The 19,199-nt window shown below is 45.3% G+C and overlaps 2 protein-coding genes across 5 annotated transcripts; one reads left to right on the top strand and one right to left on the bottom strand.

The window, feature by feature from the left end:
• Positions 1-1,229: 1,229 nt before the first annotated feature.
• Positions 1,230-9,427, bottom strand: CUNH9orf43 (chromosome unknown C9orf43 homolog). 4 transcript variants are annotated; one of them, XM_090274595.1, is made up of 10 exons: positions 9,284-9,427; positions 7,683-7,743; positions 6,733-6,869; positions 5,842-5,992; positions 5,422-5,482; positions 5,105-5,163; positions 4,786-4,873; positions 2,676-2,755; positions 1,936-2,002; positions 1,230-1,732 (listed from the first exon to the last, which is right to left on the bottom strand). In XM_090274595.1, the coding sequence occupies exons 1-10, from the start codon at positions 9,325-9,327 to the stop codon at positions 1,542-1,544; spliced, it is 939 nt and encodes a 312-aa protein (XP_090130721.1). In that variant the 5' UTR covers positions 9,328-9,427; the 3' UTR covers positions 1,230-1,541. The 4 variants fall into 4 exon arrangements, with proteins under 4 accessions (XP_090130721.1, XP_090130720.1, XP_090130723.1 ...); XM_090274594.1 differs by having other exon boundaries at positions 1,231-1,732; positions 6,733-6,905; positions 9,284-9,426; XM_090274597.1 differs by lacking the exons at positions 7,683-7,743; positions 9,284-9,427 and having other exon boundaries at positions 1,256-1,732; positions 5,842-6,047; positions 6,733-6,797.
• A 6,635-nt stretch (positions 9,428-16,062) lies between these two features.
• Positions 16,063-18,090, top strand: POLE3 (DNA polymerase epsilon 3, accessory subunit). The gene is made up of 4 exons (XM_090275970.1): positions 16,063-16,250; positions 16,351-16,436; positions 16,808-16,926; positions 17,172-18,090. Exons 1-4 carry the CDS (start codon positions 16,185-16,187, stop codon positions 17,342-17,344), a joined length of 444 nt encoding a protein of 147 aa, XP_090132096.1. The 5' UTR covers positions 16,063-16,184; the 3' UTR covers positions 17,345-18,090.
• Positions 18,091-19,199: the final 1,109 nt, after the last annotated feature.

Here is a 19,199-nt window from a genome sequence, read left to right as displayed (position 1 = left end):
TTGAAAAATATTATTTTCATAAAAACAGCCCACCTAACACCTCTTGGATTCCTCTCACCATGAAGACTCAGCTAAGTATAGTTCAGTCTAGTAACACAAATGATGTCGTATAATTTGATTTGGCTTGGAAATGAGAAGGAATAGGTAGGCAGCAGTTGGAACTTTCTAATTTGGTCTGTGTTTGAGATAATGTTAAAAAGGAGTTGAACATTTCATCTGTCTTTCTTGTATAAACTGTATTTAGATGAGAGATAAGTTTCTTTATAAAAAGATCTTAGGCCTAGCCCAGAGTTGCACTTCTAGCACAACAGTATGAGGAGCTCCATGGACCGCTCTCCAGTGAAAATAGCGAAAAAAATTTTTCTTTCTTAAAATCTCCAGAAATGACCCTAAGGGCATCCAGCAAATGAAGAAACATTTGTTCAAGAAAATCTGCAAAGCAAGCTCAGTAAGAAACGCAAGAAACTATGGTACGCGCCCTCCCTTTCCCAACTTCAGTGAGACAGAAACTCTACTCCAGGCTGTTGCAGCCCAAACACACAGTGCCCCCCACCCCCACCTCCTAGTCAGAGGGCCGTCTTCTCAGAAGGAGCAGGATGTCATCATTTCTCATCCTGCCACCAGACCAGACTAAGTCCCTGTGAGCACAGCTGACAGGTGGGACTCTCTCCTTCCACCCAGCCCCCAGCTGTGGGAGGGAGGCATGGCCTCCATGCAGAGCTGCTGAGAATACTGGGGCCCCAGCTGCCCTTGCCCGGCTCGTGGGGCACAGGGCACAGAGCTTTTATTGGGTACACGAGAATTTCGTTATATTATTCTCTTTACTTCTATGTAATTTTGAAATTTCTCTATATTAAAAAGTTTAAGGACAAACACATTTTTAAAATCTTTCCAAAAACCAAGTTGAAGCAGTCCTGAGACTGAAAGGCTGCACCTTTGTGAGCACCAGGGACGCGCTCCTGCAGATTCCGTAACTTAGAAACGGAGCTTTCAGACCCTTTCTGGTTATTACGAGTGCTACACCGCATACAAAGGAATATTACACATAACACAACAAATATTGTTGAATAATTATGTGGATGCCATCCTCAAAAGAAACCATTTCCTGAGAATGAGAGGAAAAGCTAGGAGCACAGTAGGGGTTGCTTCAGGTCAAATTCATCTTCCTACAACTGGAAACCTTTCAGAGCTTCAGAGAGGAGATAAAAGTGACCCAGAAAACCGGTGCCAAGAAATACCTCTCCCCTCTCCCAGAAAGAGAGAATGAGTCTTTTGGTTAAGCAGCAGCTATGTTTAATCACCAAATTATTCTGGCCCTAATGGAAGAGAAACAATCCAAGTTTTAAAGGGGTGAGATTTCCTCCCTCACTTATTTTAGAGGCAAGTAGAGGTGAATGAAGAAAACAGAATCTCTAAGCTCAAGCCCTGGTAAAGGCTCCAGGGAGAAGTCCTCTCTCCTTTTAGCTCTTATGTCCAAGGTCACTGTCCTCAGATTTCTAAGCATCCTGCTGTGGGACAGGCTGCCCAGTGATGACTTCTGCCTATACCTCCAGAGACCCTTCACTCTGCGTCCCGAAGAGTTGGTTCTCCTCGTCCTCGTCATCAGTGGGCTGAAGAATCCTCAGTAGTTTGAGCTCAGGGTTCCAGCTTACTCTCTGTTGCTCTTCTGGCACCACCTCTGTCTGAGTACTGATGTCCTCATTAGTGGATTCCGTCTTGGATGATTCAGGATCTAAAAGAAGACCCGGTCATTACTTGTACCTGTAGCCTTCTCCCAACTGACACATGGAGGACAAAAAATGAAGCGTTGGTGTATCTTTAGGACCCTTCTGAGGGATGAGGACTGTGTCATCCGGGGAGGTGAGCCAGCCTGGTCAACACAGAGTAGCTCTCCCTGTCCTCACTTTCTTAGGTTCCTCCACCCTAGTAACTTACTCTGGTTACTGGGGAAGGAATTCACGTAGTTCTCAGCATAGTCCATCTGTGGTCTCTCTGTGGAATCCTGAAATTCATTGGATTAAGTGTAAGGAAACTTGAAACTTTATGTAAATTATTATTTTCTTGGGGAAATTAACAGCTAAGACAGAACAAAATCCCACCTCCTGAGACTGAAAAGAGAAGCTTGTATCATGCATTCGCTGCCCTCCAGGCCGTCCAGATGAGACCAGAACCCACTTTTGCCCGTGCCCAGCTGTCAGCTAAGGGCAGATAGCCTCCGAAGGTGGTGGCCAACAATCCTTCCCATTCCTGTATACACATACTGCTCCTTCCATCGAGAGAGAGTTGATTTCCTCTCCTCTTGAATCTGGGTTAGACTTGTGATTTTTTTTGACCAATAAAATGTGGCAGAAGTGACACTGTTCCTGTTCTAAGCCCACCCCTTAAGCAAGTGTTTGCATGAGATTACAATGCTGTCAAAAAGCCCAAACTAGCCACATGTAGAGAACTCATAGAAGAGAACCCAGGCAATTTGGCCAACAGCCCTACCCCAACCTCCAGCGGAATGTGGCTGCATAAGTGACATCAAGCCAGAGTAGGCAAACTATCCAGTCGACCCACAGAATCATGAGGAGTAACAACCCACTGTGGTCTCGGCTTTGGGTGGAGGGGGTTGTTAGACAGTAACAGAGAACTGAAACAAGGCCCTAGCAGAATGGCCCTCAATACACTCTCACCTGCTTCAAGGCAGGGCCTTTTTTCTTCGTCTGCTGCTGCGGCTTTTTGTCACTTTCCTGACCTGGTAGAGTTCCGTGACCTAGTGACCACAAAGTCAGCTCAGTTCTCTTACTTGCACTTCAACCCCGTTTTGGGGCTTCTAGTTGACCCCCTAGTCTACAAGTGATTCCCTATCCAGAACATGACAGGACCTTAGAGGCAGCTAAAAGGGAGTTAGACTTTCTGTTCTATTTGTGATTCTGTTCACCTGGAACTGTGACCACATCTCTCACAGAATTAGAGACTAAGGAAGATCAAGTGCGTGTTGAAAGACCCAGGACTCCTCTAAGAAACCTAAGAGGCAGCTACCCGCACAGCAGCAACAGAAGCCCTGACTCTACCTTTTCTGTTTATGAACACTACTGTGACCTTCCTGCGCCATACCTAATGTACCCATGTTGGTTTCTGAAAACGAAACACCTCCCCCCAGAAGCTCTCCTTCCAGAACTGTTTTGCAGCAGCTTCATCCCGGACTAGTCCTGAAATGCACTCGTTCTTTCCATTCTCAGGCTCCACAAACACCTCCCAGGCTGCCCCCAGAGGTATGATGCTAAAAGGCAAAACCAGTCAAGGAATTCCCTTGCGCAGCACTTCTGTTGGCTCTCTGCAGAACTGGTTCCCACATTAGCGGCACACTGAAACACTGGAGAGTTCTAAAAAAACACTGAGGCCTGGGGGTAAACGCCAGAAATTCTGATTGAATAGGTCTAGGGTGCAGCCCAGGCATTAGGGTTTTAAAAGCTCCTCAGTGGATCTCAGGGTGCAGTCAAGGTGGAGCACCACTGACCTGGAGGATAAAGGACAAACACCTTAGCAGGCTATACAAGCCCCTACCCACCTCTCTCTCTTAAATATCCAAACCCACAGCCACAGTGGACAGCTCAGTGTGCCCTGAGCAGCCATGCCACTCCAGGATGCCTGTGCACAGATTACTTCCACTTGCAGGAATCCACTGCCCTATCAGGAAAACTCACACATACCCAAGTTCCAATGTAAAAATCATCTCTTCCATAAAGCCTTTCTCAGCTCAGTGAGGATAGGCCACTGCTCTAAGCATGATTCCAAGGGCCGCCCCATTCACCCAAACAAAACTGTTCCTATTGGAGGCATCGGAACAGGAACTAAAGGCACCAGAGTGCAATTCAGGGGAGTGTGGGTCACCCTGGATGGGGTGCTAACCTTGGACAAGTCACCTCCTGCCCTGGTTCTGTCTCCCTCCCATGTGAAGGTGAGGAGCCTTCTTAGATCTGAGTTAGAGGACCCCGTTGGTATTAGACAGTTCAGTGGGATGGGAAATAAACCAAGAGCAGCTTCCTTCCCAGGAAACACCTCACCCAAGGCTTCCCAGTGCCTCAGGGTTGGACAGTGAATTCTGATGATCAAAGTTATTTCCACATTACAGTCAGCAGTGTCCAGTCTAAGTAGGGAAAAGGTTTTTAGGGGGATTCTTTCTCCCTCCTTTCTTCCCATTCTGCACTCAAGCTGAGAAAAGTCAGTAGGACAGGGGTAAGTATATCCTTCATCTCAGAACTCCAAAAAAGGTGAGATACCCATAGTATCTCCGGCATGAACATTAGAGGACAAGGGTCACCTGTCAGGAATCTGCTACCCGCCTCCCAGATGGGGCTAGATAATGTGTTGATCTCAACCTGAGCCTGCAGAGATTAACCTGTGGCAGTGGAAGCGGAGGGCCTCAGATCCTGCTTCCTTAGAACTCTCTTAGGGCTTTAGTGGGGGGCCCCCCGAACCTCCCCTGCCTCGTGGGCCAATGGGTCCTCAGGGGTCTTCTCTCCAGGAACATGGGCTGTTCATCACCCTCAAACCACTCTGCCTTTTCTAAAGCAGGACCTGAGGGGAAATGGCTCTGACTCATGCTGTGGTCCTCTACCAAATCCCATGTGAGGCAGGCATCTGGCCCAGCTTGCTTGCTTAGTAAATATCTGATGGAAGGATGATAGGCAAGCCAAAGCATTCCAAGGAGAATTCTGAATGCCTGACAAACACATTCAGCTTTTCTTGCCCTCAGCTCTGTCCTGGGATTCTGTCCCTCTCAGCCCAGATTCTCCTTACCGTAACGCGGGTCACACGGCACGGCACCTAAGCGTTTATGTGAAGTGCTGTGGCTCCCTGGGTGACTCTTGGATTTCTTTTTAGCCTCCTGCAACCCTCATGAGGAAGAACTGAATTAGGATTTTTGGAAGTGAAGAAAATTTTTCAAAAAGAGTCTAAAAGAAGGAAGTTAATATCTATAACCAGACAGAAACTTTGACTCTATAGCCAGACAGAGAACAAGGAGAATCCCACCTCTTACACATCCCTTCCCGTTCCAGGCTGCACCCGCTTGTCCCAGTCCCAGGAAGTCCTACGTGTCCCCTCAGTGCTGCTCTACCTGTTTCTTAGCAGGTGTCTTCAATGTCCTCTGCTGCTGCCGCTGCTGCTTCCTATGACCTGGCAACCAGAGACCCAGCTCGACTCTCTTCTCCCTGAGAGCTTCCACCCTTCCCCGGGGCGGCCTGCTGTGCCCTGCTCCACAATGGGCAGGTCTGGGGCTCGTGGTGGCTGCATCTTGAAATTGAAGTTTCCTGAGTTCTACATGTCTGCATGACTACGGCCACAAAGATAACTGAATTTGGACCAAGATCAAGTATGACTATTGGGGGCTGAAGGGAATAGCACCTGGAGGTCTGGCAGCACCAGAAAACCTACTTTCTATCTTCGGGTTATAATATAATTTCTTCAGATGGTCAGGATATCTCAATGCTGGTCTCTGGAGAAAAAAGAAAGAAAGAAAAGCTCTACTATAGGTCTTGTCCTTTCCCCAAATGTATTTATCCATCTACCAACATGCACTTTGGAGAACCTGGTGTGTGCAGCATCGTACCACGAGCTCTGAGAGGGGAACGGTGTAAGAAACGAAGCGCAGAGGAAATAGAGACCATCGCTCCCCTCAGATCCCCCCATACATTTGCTTTTGCCTACAGACAGCCCAGCCCTTCTGTGGGGCCTGGGTCCAGAGTGGAAGGACAGAGAGAAAGAAGAAAGAGCAAGTCAACGGCAAGCACCTTGAAGATAGATGAGTTTGGACCTGCACGCAGACGTCTTGCTCTGAGGCTCCCAAACGCTTACTTGCAGGGTGAGGCGGTGGGCAGATAAAAACATCTTAGAAGAAATGGCACTATCAGGTCGGCTCTTCTCCGAAGGAGGTTTCTTTTTCATCATGGCCATTTGTGTCTTCATCTCCGGACAAGGCCTGGTTTTCTCTTCATCTGACAAAAGACTGAAGGGGACAGAGACAGCCAAATAACCAGAACAGGTCCTCCTGGAGAGTGCGGCTGGGAGGAAACACGCAAAGGGCTCCAAATGTGGGGAGAACTCTCTCCTCTGGGCCTAAAAGGCCTGTCCCGACAGGTACTCATTCACTCACTAACAGCTTTCAGATGAGATCGGGCGCGTTGAGGGCGGTATGGTGGGAGACCGCTAACAGCTTTCAGATGCAACTACCATCATCATAGCTGCATGGATTAAGTGTTTACTATCTGTAAGGCTCAGGTGCTTTATACCAGTGCATCCTTACAACACCCTGAGGACAGGTATTATTGTCCCCATTTTGCAAGTGAGGAAAAGGAAACTTAAAGAGGCTAATTACCAAAATTCACAAAGCCAGTAAGTTTGGATTCAAAATACGAGGCTTGTGTCACTCCAAACCACAAATCCAGTCTGCCTCCCGCTTATCCATAACTCAGCTATAAAAAGAGGAGCGTGACTGTGTGTACCCTCTAGTGGAGATTTAAATGACAGAATGTATGTAATGTGCTTATTTAGCACAGGACCTGGCAGATAAATGGTGGTGACTATTGTCACCACTGTTTATTGATTGGTAAGTCTAAGAACTCAGTGAACAAGTAGGGTGATGGCTTTCTCCCCTCCCTACTCAGGAAGAGCACACTGCTTTGACCCTTCTCAGCTTCAGAGAAAAGCTGGTGCCCTGTCTCCCCCACAGGCTTACATGATACTTACTCATTTAGTAGATCCTGAGGTGCTGTGTCAGACTGGTTCCAGAAAGGTAGGAATTCTGAACTTAGTTGCTCAAGCGAGAATACTGGGGATGGAGGAGGCACAATTATCCCTGGAGCTTCCCACTCTGTTTCTATGTCCTGCTTTCCAGAGAGAAGCAGAGGTGACTTTTCTTTCTGGAAGAGAAACAGTGGAAAGAGATCCCTGAAGCACCGTCTTCAATGCCACTTCCATCCACGCTCCAGCCTCCCAACACAACCCTGGCACATGCAACTCCGTGTTCCCAGACCTCGTCCACCAGCAGCTCCTCCCCAGTCCACACTATGAGGGCCACCACATTCTTCCCTCTCTGGCTCCCCAACCCTACTATTGAATCCAGATCATACAGGGATTAGTTGTTCTGTTCGTTTTTCCAAAAGAAAAAAAAAAGTTATTCATGTATTCACTGAACAAACTGAACAGATAGTTATTGGAAAACTATGTGTCAGGCACAGGGCTAGGGCTGGGATTCAACAATGGACAAAATGGATCCAGACACTATTCTCATGGACACAGCAACCTTCCAGCTCCATGATTCTTCAGGGCTACATTTGCCCAATAAATGGTAGGATTGGAAGGGAAAGACCAGGTCTATTATAACTCCCAGTCCATTGAAAATCTATTTCCATCACACTGGGAGTTAGTTTTTAATTGACAAAAAATTCCCCCTGAACAGCCAACAGATCCTACTAACATCTCTTCAAGGTGCGCTTCACCTTCCTATAGTGAGGAGGTAGGGAAAAAGAGTCTCTGAATACAAATGGTTTGGTAATTATTTCTTAAGAGGGGTTTTCTTTTGCAAATTTTGTTCATTTAAAAAGAGAACAGGGGAAGGGGGAAGATATGTGAAAGAAAAACAAAAGTAAACTCTACAGAGTAACATCATAAAGCTTTGGCCAAAACATCAAACTTACCACTACAGGTATCTTTCTTTTCTTCCTCCCATCCTTGCTGGGAATATGTTTCTCAGCTGGACTTGAAATAAGAATAACCACAACTTATTTCCAGACATCTTAAACAAAAGTACCAAGAATATTTGTGAATGATGACTATGGAGAGTTCTAGCCTCTATTCAGTACTCAAAGATGGCTGGTTGGGAGTCTAGTTGTATCTGCTTCCTGGAAACTGCAAAAAAAGACCCCCCACCCTCTCATCTAAACTAAGTTCCCCACCATTCTCTCATATAATCCAGTTACTTACTTTAATAGCATTAATCCAAATTAGCCATTACTTAGGTGTGGTGATGTTCATGATGCCTGAATCCCCACCACCATAACACTGCAGAAGGACAGGGACCAAGCCTATTGGTTCTCCACTGAATTCTGCTGCTTAGCACAAGGAGGTGCTCCAATAGCTTTGCTCTGTTGTCTCACTCCTCCTTTTTGCCTGGAACATGGCTATGATGGTGGGAACCCCAGGAGTCACTTAGACCTGAAAATCTCCTATGAAGCACCTTAGAAGATGGATGCCATAGCTAAGAATGATGACCCAGAGAGCTAGATGGGACTTTGGTTTCTTTATGACCTTGCAAACCTGACTTACTAGCCGAAGCCCACCTACATCTGGCCTTCTTTTACATGAAAGTAAATGAACCCTTAGGTTTTTAAAATTTGTTTTTTATACCACATACACACACACACACAAAAATGCATATAAAAAGAAGCATCAACAGGATAATTTTTTTAAAAAAAGAAGATTAATTAAAACTAAATTCTTAAGTCTCATCATCTCTAAACAGTCACTTAACAAGAATCTGAAAGCCTCAGTAGTCACAAAAGAAAAACCACTTTGCCCTGACCAGTGTGACTCAGTTGGATGGGCACCGTCCCCAGTTCGTTTCCCAGTCAGGGCACACGGCTGGGTTGTGGATTTGGTCCCCAGTCAGGACACATGCAAGAGGCAAAAGATTAATGTTTCTCTCCCACATCGATCTTTTTCTCCTTCTCTTTCTTCTTCCCTTCCCCTCTTTCTAAAAATAAATAAATAAAATCGTGGGGTTTTTTTAAGAAAAGTCACTTTATTCCAAAAATTGTCAATATTAGCAAGGCTTTTGGGCCTTTGTCAAGTAATATTTGTAATGTCCTGCTCTGTACACAAGTTCTATATGCTACTGGTTTTGTGTCACTGTGCCTTGGCGTTGAGACCATAGATTCATGTGCTTCACTGAAAACTTTTTCACTAATTGCTGATGGCTAATAAGAACTAATAGTCAGAAAGCACTTGTTTCTTAATCAAATTTCAGAAATATACTAGGCCTTATCTTGCATGCTATTTACTGCCACATAGAATTTGATGCAGAGAAGTCCCAGCACGTGACTCTCAAAGTGCATTAAAATAGAATTCCAGTGCAGCAAGAGGCGGATGTAAGAGACTATGACCTCTGGTTGGCCTTCCTGCTATCATACGTGCAGTGAGGTAGCTAAAAAGGAGATCACAAACGGAGGCCTGCAGAGAACAGTAAGGCTTTGTAGAACATAAGAGTTGAAGACCCCTAAATTCTAGGCATGACACTCACCCCACATGGTCCTCTGGTTGTTTGGGGATCCAGATGACAACCATATTACTAACATCTTGAGGGCAAGGAAGTTGTGTCTCATTCAAATTTATCACTGGAAGCTGAGGGAAAAATATAAAGCCTATGTATCATCTGAAGGTACCAGTTCCTAACAGCACTCAGTACCACACCAAGGACTAAATTATCATGCTAAACAAAAGGGTACAGTGGCTCACAAGATAACAAAGACATTCTCCTATCCCCCAAACATCTGCATAATATTCCCCTAAGAAACCAGATATCAGTACAAGTACTGTGAGAAAGCATTTATAAGTGAACAGTTTGCCTGCCTCCTGTGACAACAGAGGGGCATTTGGCAACTCCCAACCCCATCCCACACGAGGGGACCTTCGAGCTTACCTAAGGGGACACTCCTCATTATGGCCACTTCACTCCAAAAACTTAGATCCTCTGGAGATATTACAATACAATTTGGGAGCAGGGAGGGCATCGATAGAAACAAAGCAAGTTTTCTACTTTTACGGCCTATCTACAATTATAGGTATCTACATGAAAGTTAAAGTTTTAACTCTTTTCACATTTACCTATTTAAGATACTAGAACCCTAGCTGCCCAAGGAAACCTTATAAATGATCTAGTCCACAACCCTAGTAGGAAAAGGGGGGCAGTTAAAAATAATGTTGTCCCTATGAAAAGGAACCGACAAGCTTAGGGAAACAAGGGAGAATACTTTGCACTGTAAACCCTTTCCTGCCTTTTGAATTTGGAACCAGGTACATGTACTTTATCTATTCAAATAATTAATTTAAAGCTAATTTAACCAAACCTTCTTGTTCCAAAGTAGCCAAAGAGGTAAGTGCTTTGTTCATTCATCCATTCAAACTCATCTGCCCCCTTAGTTCCTTACACTCTCCACAGCATGACACTGAACAGTAAAGTATTACATGAAAAAAATAAAAAGCAAAGAATAGCAAATCTCCCTTATTTTAGGTAAGTATCAATGGAAGGGTTTTTCTTCCTAAACTCTAATTTAGTTTTGCCCCTAACTAGCTAGGTGCTTTAGCAAATCACTTCCTATCTGGGTCTCAGTTTCTTCAACTGTAAAATATATGAGATAGACCACAGTGATTTTCTTCAAACTGTAATTGCAACTTATTTATAAGTCATCAGATCATACTGAGTGAATTGCAGGCTACATTGTTTAAAAATGAAATAAAATAGAACAGAATAGAAAATATCATAGTACATCACCCTGAGTTAGGGTGAGGATTATCCCATGATATTTTTGTTGCACAATGTATTTCTAACTGTAGGTTACAGCTAAAAATGTTTTAAAGTCATCAGAGTAAATGACCTTAAGGCCCAATTTAGGTCTGCCATTTCAGCATTCTAATTTCCCTGCATTATGAGGTGACAGTGTTTACTTAGTAGCTGAACACGTTCTAAGCAGGATAGCGACAACATTCTCACACATGTCAAACTGCCACAAATCAAACCCACCTGTGCCTGGTATTTCTGGAAACAGTATAGCATGGAAAGCCATTACCACAGAGCCTAGCATATAGTAAGGGCCCAATGTTAGATAGTTATCATCACCTTCATGATCATCATTCAGATTGCAGTCATCCCAAGGAACAATGCTAAATAAATGCAAGTATTGTATTTCCATTAGCAAAGAGAAGCTTCAGAGGAAGTATTTTTTTTCAATCTGTGACTTACTTTAGAAGATCTATTAGTACAGTTGATCGAATCTCTGTCAGGCAAATCCTTCCGAGGCCTAAAAAATGAGTTTCTGAACATGAGACAGAGACACAAAAAGACTTCCCGGAGTGACAAAATTAATGCTATGAGGAAAAGCCTTCTACTTATAGAAAGCCTTGGACTGACGACCTACCGAATGAATGTAGGGTCTTGCCATCTCCTTAAGTTTTGTCTGTTTTTCCTAGACCAGCTCCCAGACAGACACTGCGCACTGTAAACACTGTACGACTATTTGTTGGATCAAACTGTATGCACAGCCTATGCCTCTCTCTCTCTCTCCAGCTACAGATAGTTACATAACCATCAATAGAAGCTTATTAAGCACCTTTGATGTGGATGTCCAAAAGCATGTTAAATACACAAAATGGGGCATGTACACACAAAGGAATGTTTTTAAAGGGAATGAAATTCTGATACATGCTACAACACAGATGAACCTTGAACACATCATGCTAGATGAAGTAAACCAGACACAAAAGGACAAGTACTGTATGCTCCCACTTATATGAGGTACCTAAAGCAGGCAAGTTCATAGAAAATATAACAGATCAGGAGCTGGAGGGAGGAGGGAATGAGGAGCTATTGTTTAATGAGTACAGAGTTCCTGCTCGAAATGAGGAAAAAGTTCTAGCAGTGGAGAGTGGTGATGGTTGCACATAATGTGAATGTACTTAATGCTACTGAACTGTACACTTAAACATCACTGAAGTAGTAGATTTCATGTTGTGTATATTTACCACAATAAAAAAAAAAATACTATCCTCTTATATTTTCAAATTACTTGCTATTTTTTAAAAAAACATGTTAAATGCATAAATTAATAAATATTGAAAAGAGATGTAAGATAAAAACCCAACTCCTTGGCCTGGCTTATAAAGTCCTACATGATGCAGGGCCCTGTTTTTTTACCCCAGCTCCCCGGTCTTGCCTCTGACCACTCTCCCATTCCTGCTCTATGTTCCAAACACACTGAACTTTTTTCCTGATACCTAAAGAACTTCCTCTTGCCTTCTGAATTTTTATGTGCTATTCCTGTAGCCTAGAACTCTCTTCCTGTCCTCCTCCCACCTACAACTCCCACTTCACTACATTGCTCTAATTTCAGGTCTAAGCAAGATGCCACCTGTACAGAAGGCAGGGCCCTGGGTTAGGAATCCTTCCCCTGTGCTTCCACACAGCTAGGGGGCACTCTTCTTACCACGCTCATCACAATGAATGACTCTTGGCCTCCCAACTAGGCTGAAAGGCCCTTGAGGTAAAGACACTATCTTGTTTGCCATTGTATCCCCAGTGCCCAGGCCAGTAGCCCCCACTGTGATACATCTGTGAATTCAATAAGTGACTTAAACAAATGATGCCATGGCCTTTGCCTTCATAGGTCCTGACTGGGACAAGCCACTGTTTTCCAGACTTTGAGTCCTAGAGAAACTAAAAGTAGTCCTATCCTTTCCTATACTAGCTTTAGCCTAAGAAAAATTATCAGGGCTGCTTCAGTGGAGCAGGGGACAAGAAACCACTCCAAGGGCCACTACCAGTGCTCTGATTCCAGGCAACAGGGTCTTCAAATTTTCTAAGTGTAAGATTTCCACAGATACCTTTCCCTTAGCTTCATATATCAGCAAGCACTAATTGAGTACCTAAACTCTGCAGGATACTCAAAAGGAAAAGCCATTGCTTCTTCCTTCAGGAGCTTATGGTTTCATACCTAAAAATAGAAGACAAGAAAGACAGGATGTGCAGACAGTTTCCGATGACCCACAAAAGTTAATGAGAAAGTCCATTCTGCACAGGTAGGCTGAATTGTAACCCCCCAAATTCATTTGTTGATGTCCTAACCCCCAGTACCTCAGATCTGACTGTATTTGGAGATAGAACCTTTAAAGAAGTAATTAAATATTCCATCCAGTTGGACGGGTGTGCTTAGAAAAAAGAGGAGATTCAGACACACACACACACAGAGGGGAGGCCATGTTAAGACACAGGGAGAAGACAGCCACCTACAAGCCAAGGAGAGAGGGCTCAGAAGAAAGCAATTCTGTCAACACCTTAATCTTGAACTTGTAGCCTCCAGAATTTTTGAGAAGATAAATTTCTGTTGTTTAAGCCACTCAATCTGTGCTACTCTGCATGTATGGCACCCTAGCAAACTAACACCCCCCCCCATTTTAACTAACTCCTAGAACACAAATAGGAATGCTTTCTTTTAGTTTCCCTCTATGTACCACTTCTTTGGCTGAATTGGTATTTTATTTTCAACCCAGCTTTCTCAAAGTCTTCTACAAGGATAAAGAAAGTCAACCCAGAATTTTGAGATAGCAGGCTCTTAAAGGAAGGTTCCTTGATAATTTACCTGCCTTGAAATTTGGAGTCAAACTTTGAACCCTGAGACAATAAACAGTGAGGCTTAGTGAAGGTAAATCTTGGTAAGTGACGATGAGGACGTCTCTTGGCCTGGAAGCAGGAATCTGGGATGTTTACAATGGTGACCACTGGGAGTTTGTCTGAGAAAGCAGACCAGAAGAAAACATGTAATGTATCAAAAACGAGACAAACAGAAATAGTTCAAAAAGCTTGTGAGGAAAGAGACAGGCTGGCTAATTCACCGTCAACATCCAGAGGAGTTTTGCAGGGTGAGCCCAAGATTCGAGGGTGGCCCCTTTCAATCCGGCGGATAGTTGCCCAGCATTGTGGATGCTGACAAAAAGCCAAATTGCAGGTGGTTTCATCCCACTGGCTCTCATCTGGCAAGTCCATAGTTATAACTGGTTTAGGACAAAAGCCAACCTTGCAGCTTTCTAGCCCTTTGGAGAAACAGCCACATAATTAGGGAGTATTATACACTAGCCTGATCTTAATTTGGACTCAAAGCATAAAATATTTCTATTGAACCCTTACACATAAATGGTAGTCATAGGATAATTAAGAATTGGGTAACAAGCAAGTATGAAAACATCACAGTGTGATGTAAAGTGGCAAGTTTGGGAGCAGACTTCAGGTGTCCTAATTTGCCATTAAAATTGGTTAATCTGAGTTTCAATTTCCTCATCTGCAAAATGAGGATAAGCCTATTTCACAAAAATTTGTTAATGGCTATTAAAAGGTCTGGCATATAGTTCCTTTGCCTTTATTAATCATTAGGGGGAAGATACCACCATGTCCTAAAAGTCTTATCGGAAAACAACTAATGTAGTTACAGAAGTGCTTTAGATGGCTCAAAACTGTGGAAGGCATGTTTCATTTTTCAATTTGCTCCAGTTCTCCTACAGGCGCTGAAATATGCACTGGAAACTCATGGGTTTGCTCAACCAGCAAATCTAGTAGACTTGCCGTTGTATCAGAGGCCACTGGCTTTTCATTTACTGTCTGTATGGTCTTAGGCAAGTGATGTAACCTCTCTTAGCCTGTTTCCTCATATAAAGTAGGGGAAGGGAAATCCCTAAATAGGACTGTAGAAGCACTAAGTGAGAAAATGTACTTTTATGTGTGGTAATATAATAGGTACTCAATCAGTACTACCATCTTTCTCTCTCTAGAAATGTTTTATGCAGCCACTACCACCTTATCCATAATAACTTTGCAGGGACAGTATCCATTTCTACTTTCTTTTATTCAACATGTTTATTGACTACCAAATATGTGCGGGAACCTGTAATAAGCATGGAGGACAAAATAAGTCCCCGTCCTAAAGGGTTTTTAATTTAGACCACAGATAGCAAAATATTGGCCTAGGATTATACCTGTCCTATGGCTTGTTTTGTTTAGCTTTTACTTTGAGCCATTATTGTAAATGGAAATAGTCCTTGATGTCCAGATTTCTGGCTCCTTTTAGAAACCAAAATATCTGACAACACCAGGGCCCAGTTCCAACCCGACAGGAACTGACATCTCCTGACATCTTTAAACCAGGCCTGTTTCATTCCAGCTAAGTTTTCCTACCAGAGTCTACAGTTTCTAATTGAAACCGTTTTAGTTGCCATTTATCCTCAAATTGCTGTTGCTTTTCATAACAGAGAAATATTTCTCTATAATCATTATCAAAAGCAGCAAAACGAAAAGGTGGCTTGAGACACGTTTCAAGAAAAAAAGTGCTACTTAGTGGGAGTGAGAACAATGTCTACGTACATAATATGAAAATATTACAACTTAAAAAGCCATTGTAAAGCTGTGGTAATGCTTTTGACTGGGAAAGATGTTCGATGCACGGTTTTATAAACTGAAAAAAACAAAACTGTAAGATGGTTTGCTTTTAGTGTTGTATTATTCTCACAACCAGCTTGTCGCCCTTTCTCTTCCTGACCATCTCGAACTGAGAGCCCCGACTCTAGTCATGCCCATCTCTACGTTGCCAGCATTGGTGCTCTGCTGGCAAAGTAATTTGCGTTCGAAAAATCAAGGTAACAGTTATCCTTAACACTATCATTACCAAGTTTGGAGGGGTGTAATTATTAAGGATGGACATCAGCCCCGGTAAGAGTTGAAAAAAAGATTCCCCGCTTCGTTCTGGAAAAGGGAAGTGGAAGAATCCGGCCTCGGAGAGCCGCGGTTCTGTGGAATCGAAGGCGAAGCCACACCGCTGGCAGCTGAGGCCCAGTGGTTAAACGTTGCTCCTCACCGTCCGGTGAAGAGGCCTACGCTCCCACCGCACCCCCCCAACCCCCACCCCCGTCAGCAAAGGAGCCCCGCCCCACGGTCGGAGTCCGGGTCCTCGACGCCCCACCACAACCAGCAGCAACGCGCCAGGCTGCGCCGTCGCCAAGCAACAGCGCACAGCACTATGGGGAAGAAACGGAAGCCCCAGTGAGCCCAACTTATGTTGGTGAGAAATCTCCAGACGTGGTGGTGGCATGAAGCAAACGAACGAGCTTGGGAAGGGACACCGGGTGTCGGTGGGGCCAGAGGGAACCCCAAGCGGGCGAAAACCATAACGGCCTGGGACTGTCGGATGCCCCGTCAATTTGAAGCGGAGGCGGAACTGGTGGAGGGGTGGGGGAAGGCTATAGCGCGCGGGGCAGTATGGGACACAGTGGGCAACGTGGGGCGGGACGGAAGCCTCTTTGGGTCAGACCGAGGCGACGCGGGAAGTCCAGACTGTGTGGCTGAAAAGGAGGGCTGAGGCGGAGGTCCGGCTCCCGTGACGGCAATGGCGGAGAGGCCAGAGGACCTAAACCTGCCCAATGCCGTCATCACCAGGATCATCAAGGAGGCGGTGAGCAACTAGACTGACAGATGGGCCAGGGCAGACGAGAGGGCAGTGAAGGAAGCAGGACGTGGGCCGTTTGCTTTGCTCACCCCCTCTCTTCTCACAGCTCCCGGACGGGGTCAACATCTCCAAGGAGGCCCGGAGCGCCATCTCCCGTGCCGCCAGCGTCTTCGTGCTGTACGCCACATCCTGGTGAGGCGGGCAGAGCTAGCCAGAGCTTAACTGGGACGGTGGCATAATAAGGGAGGCGCAGAGAGACCCCGTCGGTCGGAGTTCGTGGTTTGGAGCCGACAAACCCCCAGTAAACGGGCGTCCTAGCTCTTGGAGGTGGGGGTTCACAGCCCTTACCCAGTTTTTGCAAGTTCTGAAGCAAATGGAACAAAATCACTTTGCTTTAACCCTTTTGTACAGGGAAGGGGCGGGGTTTACCAAATCACAAAAATCCATGCCTCTTAAGATGTGGGCTTTCCGATTCCACCTCTGGGTGCTCCTTTTTCCACCCACGCCCTAGGCAGCAAGAGAGGGTCTGACAGCCCTTCATCTTTCTTCTTGTCTTGTGTCAGTGCCAACAACTTCGCGATGAAAGGGAAACGCAAGACGCTGAATGCCAGCGATGTGCTCTCGGCCATGGAGGAAATGGAGTTCCAGCGGTTTGTGACCCCGTTAAAAGAAGCTCTGGAAGGTAACGCGAGCCTTTTGTTTTCTCAGCCCGGTAGATGTTCATCCTGTGTGACCTGCTCACCTGGTCCTAAATCTTGCTCAGCTGGGGTCCCTTGACGCCCATAAGCAAGTATGGGATGTGATTCAGAAACAGTTCACTTAGGGCCGCGGGAGGTGTGTCCTGTGATACCAGACAGGTTACCTTTCGTCCGTGCGGCGGTTCGCTGGGCCCAGCCCTGCCCCCTAACCCCTCCTTCCTCCTCACAGCATACAGGAGGGAGCAGAGAGGCAAGAAGGAGGCTTCCGAGCAAAAGAAGAAGGACAAAGACAGAAAGACGGATTCCGACGAGCAAGACAAGAGTAGGGATGAGGACAATGATGACGACGAGGAAAGGCTGGAGGAGGAGGAGCAGAATGAAGAGGAGGAAGTGGACAACTGAACAGGGCGAGGAGACGTGGGATACGGTGATTGATGTGAAGCAGTTTCCGCCAGGCAGGACAGTCTTAGGCAGAAGAGCCTTGAGAAGACCGAAATGAAAACTGGCTAGAAATATCAAAACCAGCGCTTCCCACACTCAGAGCATCTGAGTAGCATAGTCCTGTCTTGCTTCATCAGTCTGAAGGTTATGGCTTTTGGGGCAAGAGGGATTCCGAACTGATCGTTTCATCGATTTGATCTTGTTTACTTAACATATATGATTAGGCAGTTGTTGATTTCCCAGTTCCCTCCCACCCCCACCAAAAATAATAGCTTCCATGCCACCTGCAGTGATCCAGATCACGGGAGGCAATCAAGGCTCAGGAAAAACTGGGGCTTAGATCACGGACAGCCTGTTTGTACCGTATTTGGCAATACCAGCTTATTAGAAGTGGTCAAAATGGCATCATTTTAAGAAACCGCCAAAAGACTGTGGGAGAACAATGAAATCTGTGGTCTCTTCACTTGACGGTAACAGTAATTTCAGTTTCCACCGACCCGCTTGGCTTGGGGTCCTTTGAGACTTGCCTGCGGGCACCTGACCTGTTGGGTGGCTGCACTCTGGGCTCATGTGCTTTGAAATCCTCAGTGTGGAGTGGAATCAGGCAAGTGTGCCAATGTCTCCCTCTTTCAAAAATGGTTTCGTCTTCGATGCAGCTCTGCCGGCCACCGTACAGCTTTAGAATTTATGGTCCCCTCCTGGAAGGTGTAAAATACCGGGCTTTCTCTTCTTGTAGGCCATTTTCCAGACTTGTGACATTGGCTTTTCATTCTTCCGATTCGTGACGAGTTCCAAACTTGATTTCTTCTAGTTCTCCTTCTGTACTTCCAACCTCCCGCCTCTCTTCTGCCCCCCGTTCCCGCTCTCCCTCCTTTTCTTACCCTGCCAGTCCCGGAACTCTGATAACCTGCTTAATACCCCCAAGTGCAGGTTCCTGTGCTTTCTTAGTTCTAATCTCATGTTTTTTAAAAATGATTTTGTAAACTTGTGTGAACCTTAAGGGAAATCTGATGGTGCTCAGGAATCTAATCCCCACTCCCACAACCATCCCCTTGAACTGCTTCTACAGTACCAATGTTGACCTTTCTTAGTTTTTTTTTATTTTCTCTTTCCATTTTTGTCTCGAAGGCGGTTGACAGATAGTGAAGTGTAGTTTGACACTGTTAATTGTTAATACAGTGAAAATTTTGTTGATAAACGAATGAGAAAATTATAGTGCTTTGTACAAATAAAGGACATTGTTGTTAAAAGTGATGACTCCTCTTCCATCCTGCTTGTTTGTAATATGCTCCAGGGGAACATTTGATCATGCCCTATGTAGTTTGGGGACTATGGACTGGGCCTGACCTTTGTTAGGTGTGGGATCCTGCAACGCCCCCGGTGACCAGCAGATGCTGCTCATTCACAGGCAAGGGGGCTGCTCTTCAGCCACCACCCGAGTTTTCCGTGGCTCTGCTGGACACCCTGTATGTTCCAGATACTTAACACCACCAGACATTTTTGAGTTCCTGCTGTGTGTCTGGCTCTGTTTTCCCTAATCAGCACAGATTTCTCAAATCATGAATTTATAAATAACATTTCACAAAGATAACTCCCAACGGTCCTTAGATCAGCGGGGGGTTTTTTTCCCCTTCTCTACAGCAGAAATATGGTTTCTGGGCCCCCGTTGGTCGGACACTGTCCCACAAAGCAACAGGTCGGCAGTTCAATTCCTGGTCAGGGCACATGCCTGGGTTGGGGGACCAGTCCCCAGTTGGGGTGCATGAGAGAGGCAACCAATGTTTCTCTTCCTCTCTTCCTCCCCCTCTCTCTAAAA

The sequence above is a fragment of the Furipterus horrens genome, unplaced genomic scaffold (assembly GCF_987537825.1).
Source record: "Furipterus horrens unplaced genomic scaffold, mFurHor1.1.pri manual_scaffold_4, whole genome shotgun sequence".
NCBI lineage: Eukaryota > Metazoa > Chordata > Mammalia > Chiroptera > Furipteridae > Furipterus > Furipterus horrens.
Note: the sequence above shows the minus strand (reverse complement) of the source record. Positions and strands in the feature narration are given on the sequence as shown.

Bases quoted from the DNA above. Each gene is read 5' to 3' on its own strand.
- POLE3 (XM_090275970.1), top strand. From the start codon at position 16,185: ATGGCGGAGAGGCCAGAGGACCTAAACCTGCCCAATGCCGTCATCACC. The intron at 16,437-16,807 runs GTGAGGCGGGCA...GTCTTGTGTCAG, and splicing joins GTGCTGTACGCCACATCCTG to TGCCAACAACTTCGCGATGA. The intron at 16,927-17,171 runs GTAACGCGAGCC...TCCTCCTCACAG, and splicing joins GTTAAAAGAAGCTCTGGAAG to CATACAGGAGGGAGCAGAGA.
- CUNH9orf43 (XM_090274594.1), bottom strand. From the start codon at position 9,327: ATGGTTGTCATCTGGATCCCCAAACAACCAGAGGACCATGTGGG. The intron at 5,483-5,841 runs GTAAGCGTTTGG...TTTTTTCTCCAG, and splicing joins CCCACCGCCTCACCCTGCAA to AGACCAGCATTGAGATATCC. The intron at 4,874-5,104 runs GTAGAGCAGCAC...TGAGGGTTGCAG, and splicing joins AGACACCTGCTAAGAAACAG to GAGGCTAAAAAGAAATCCAA.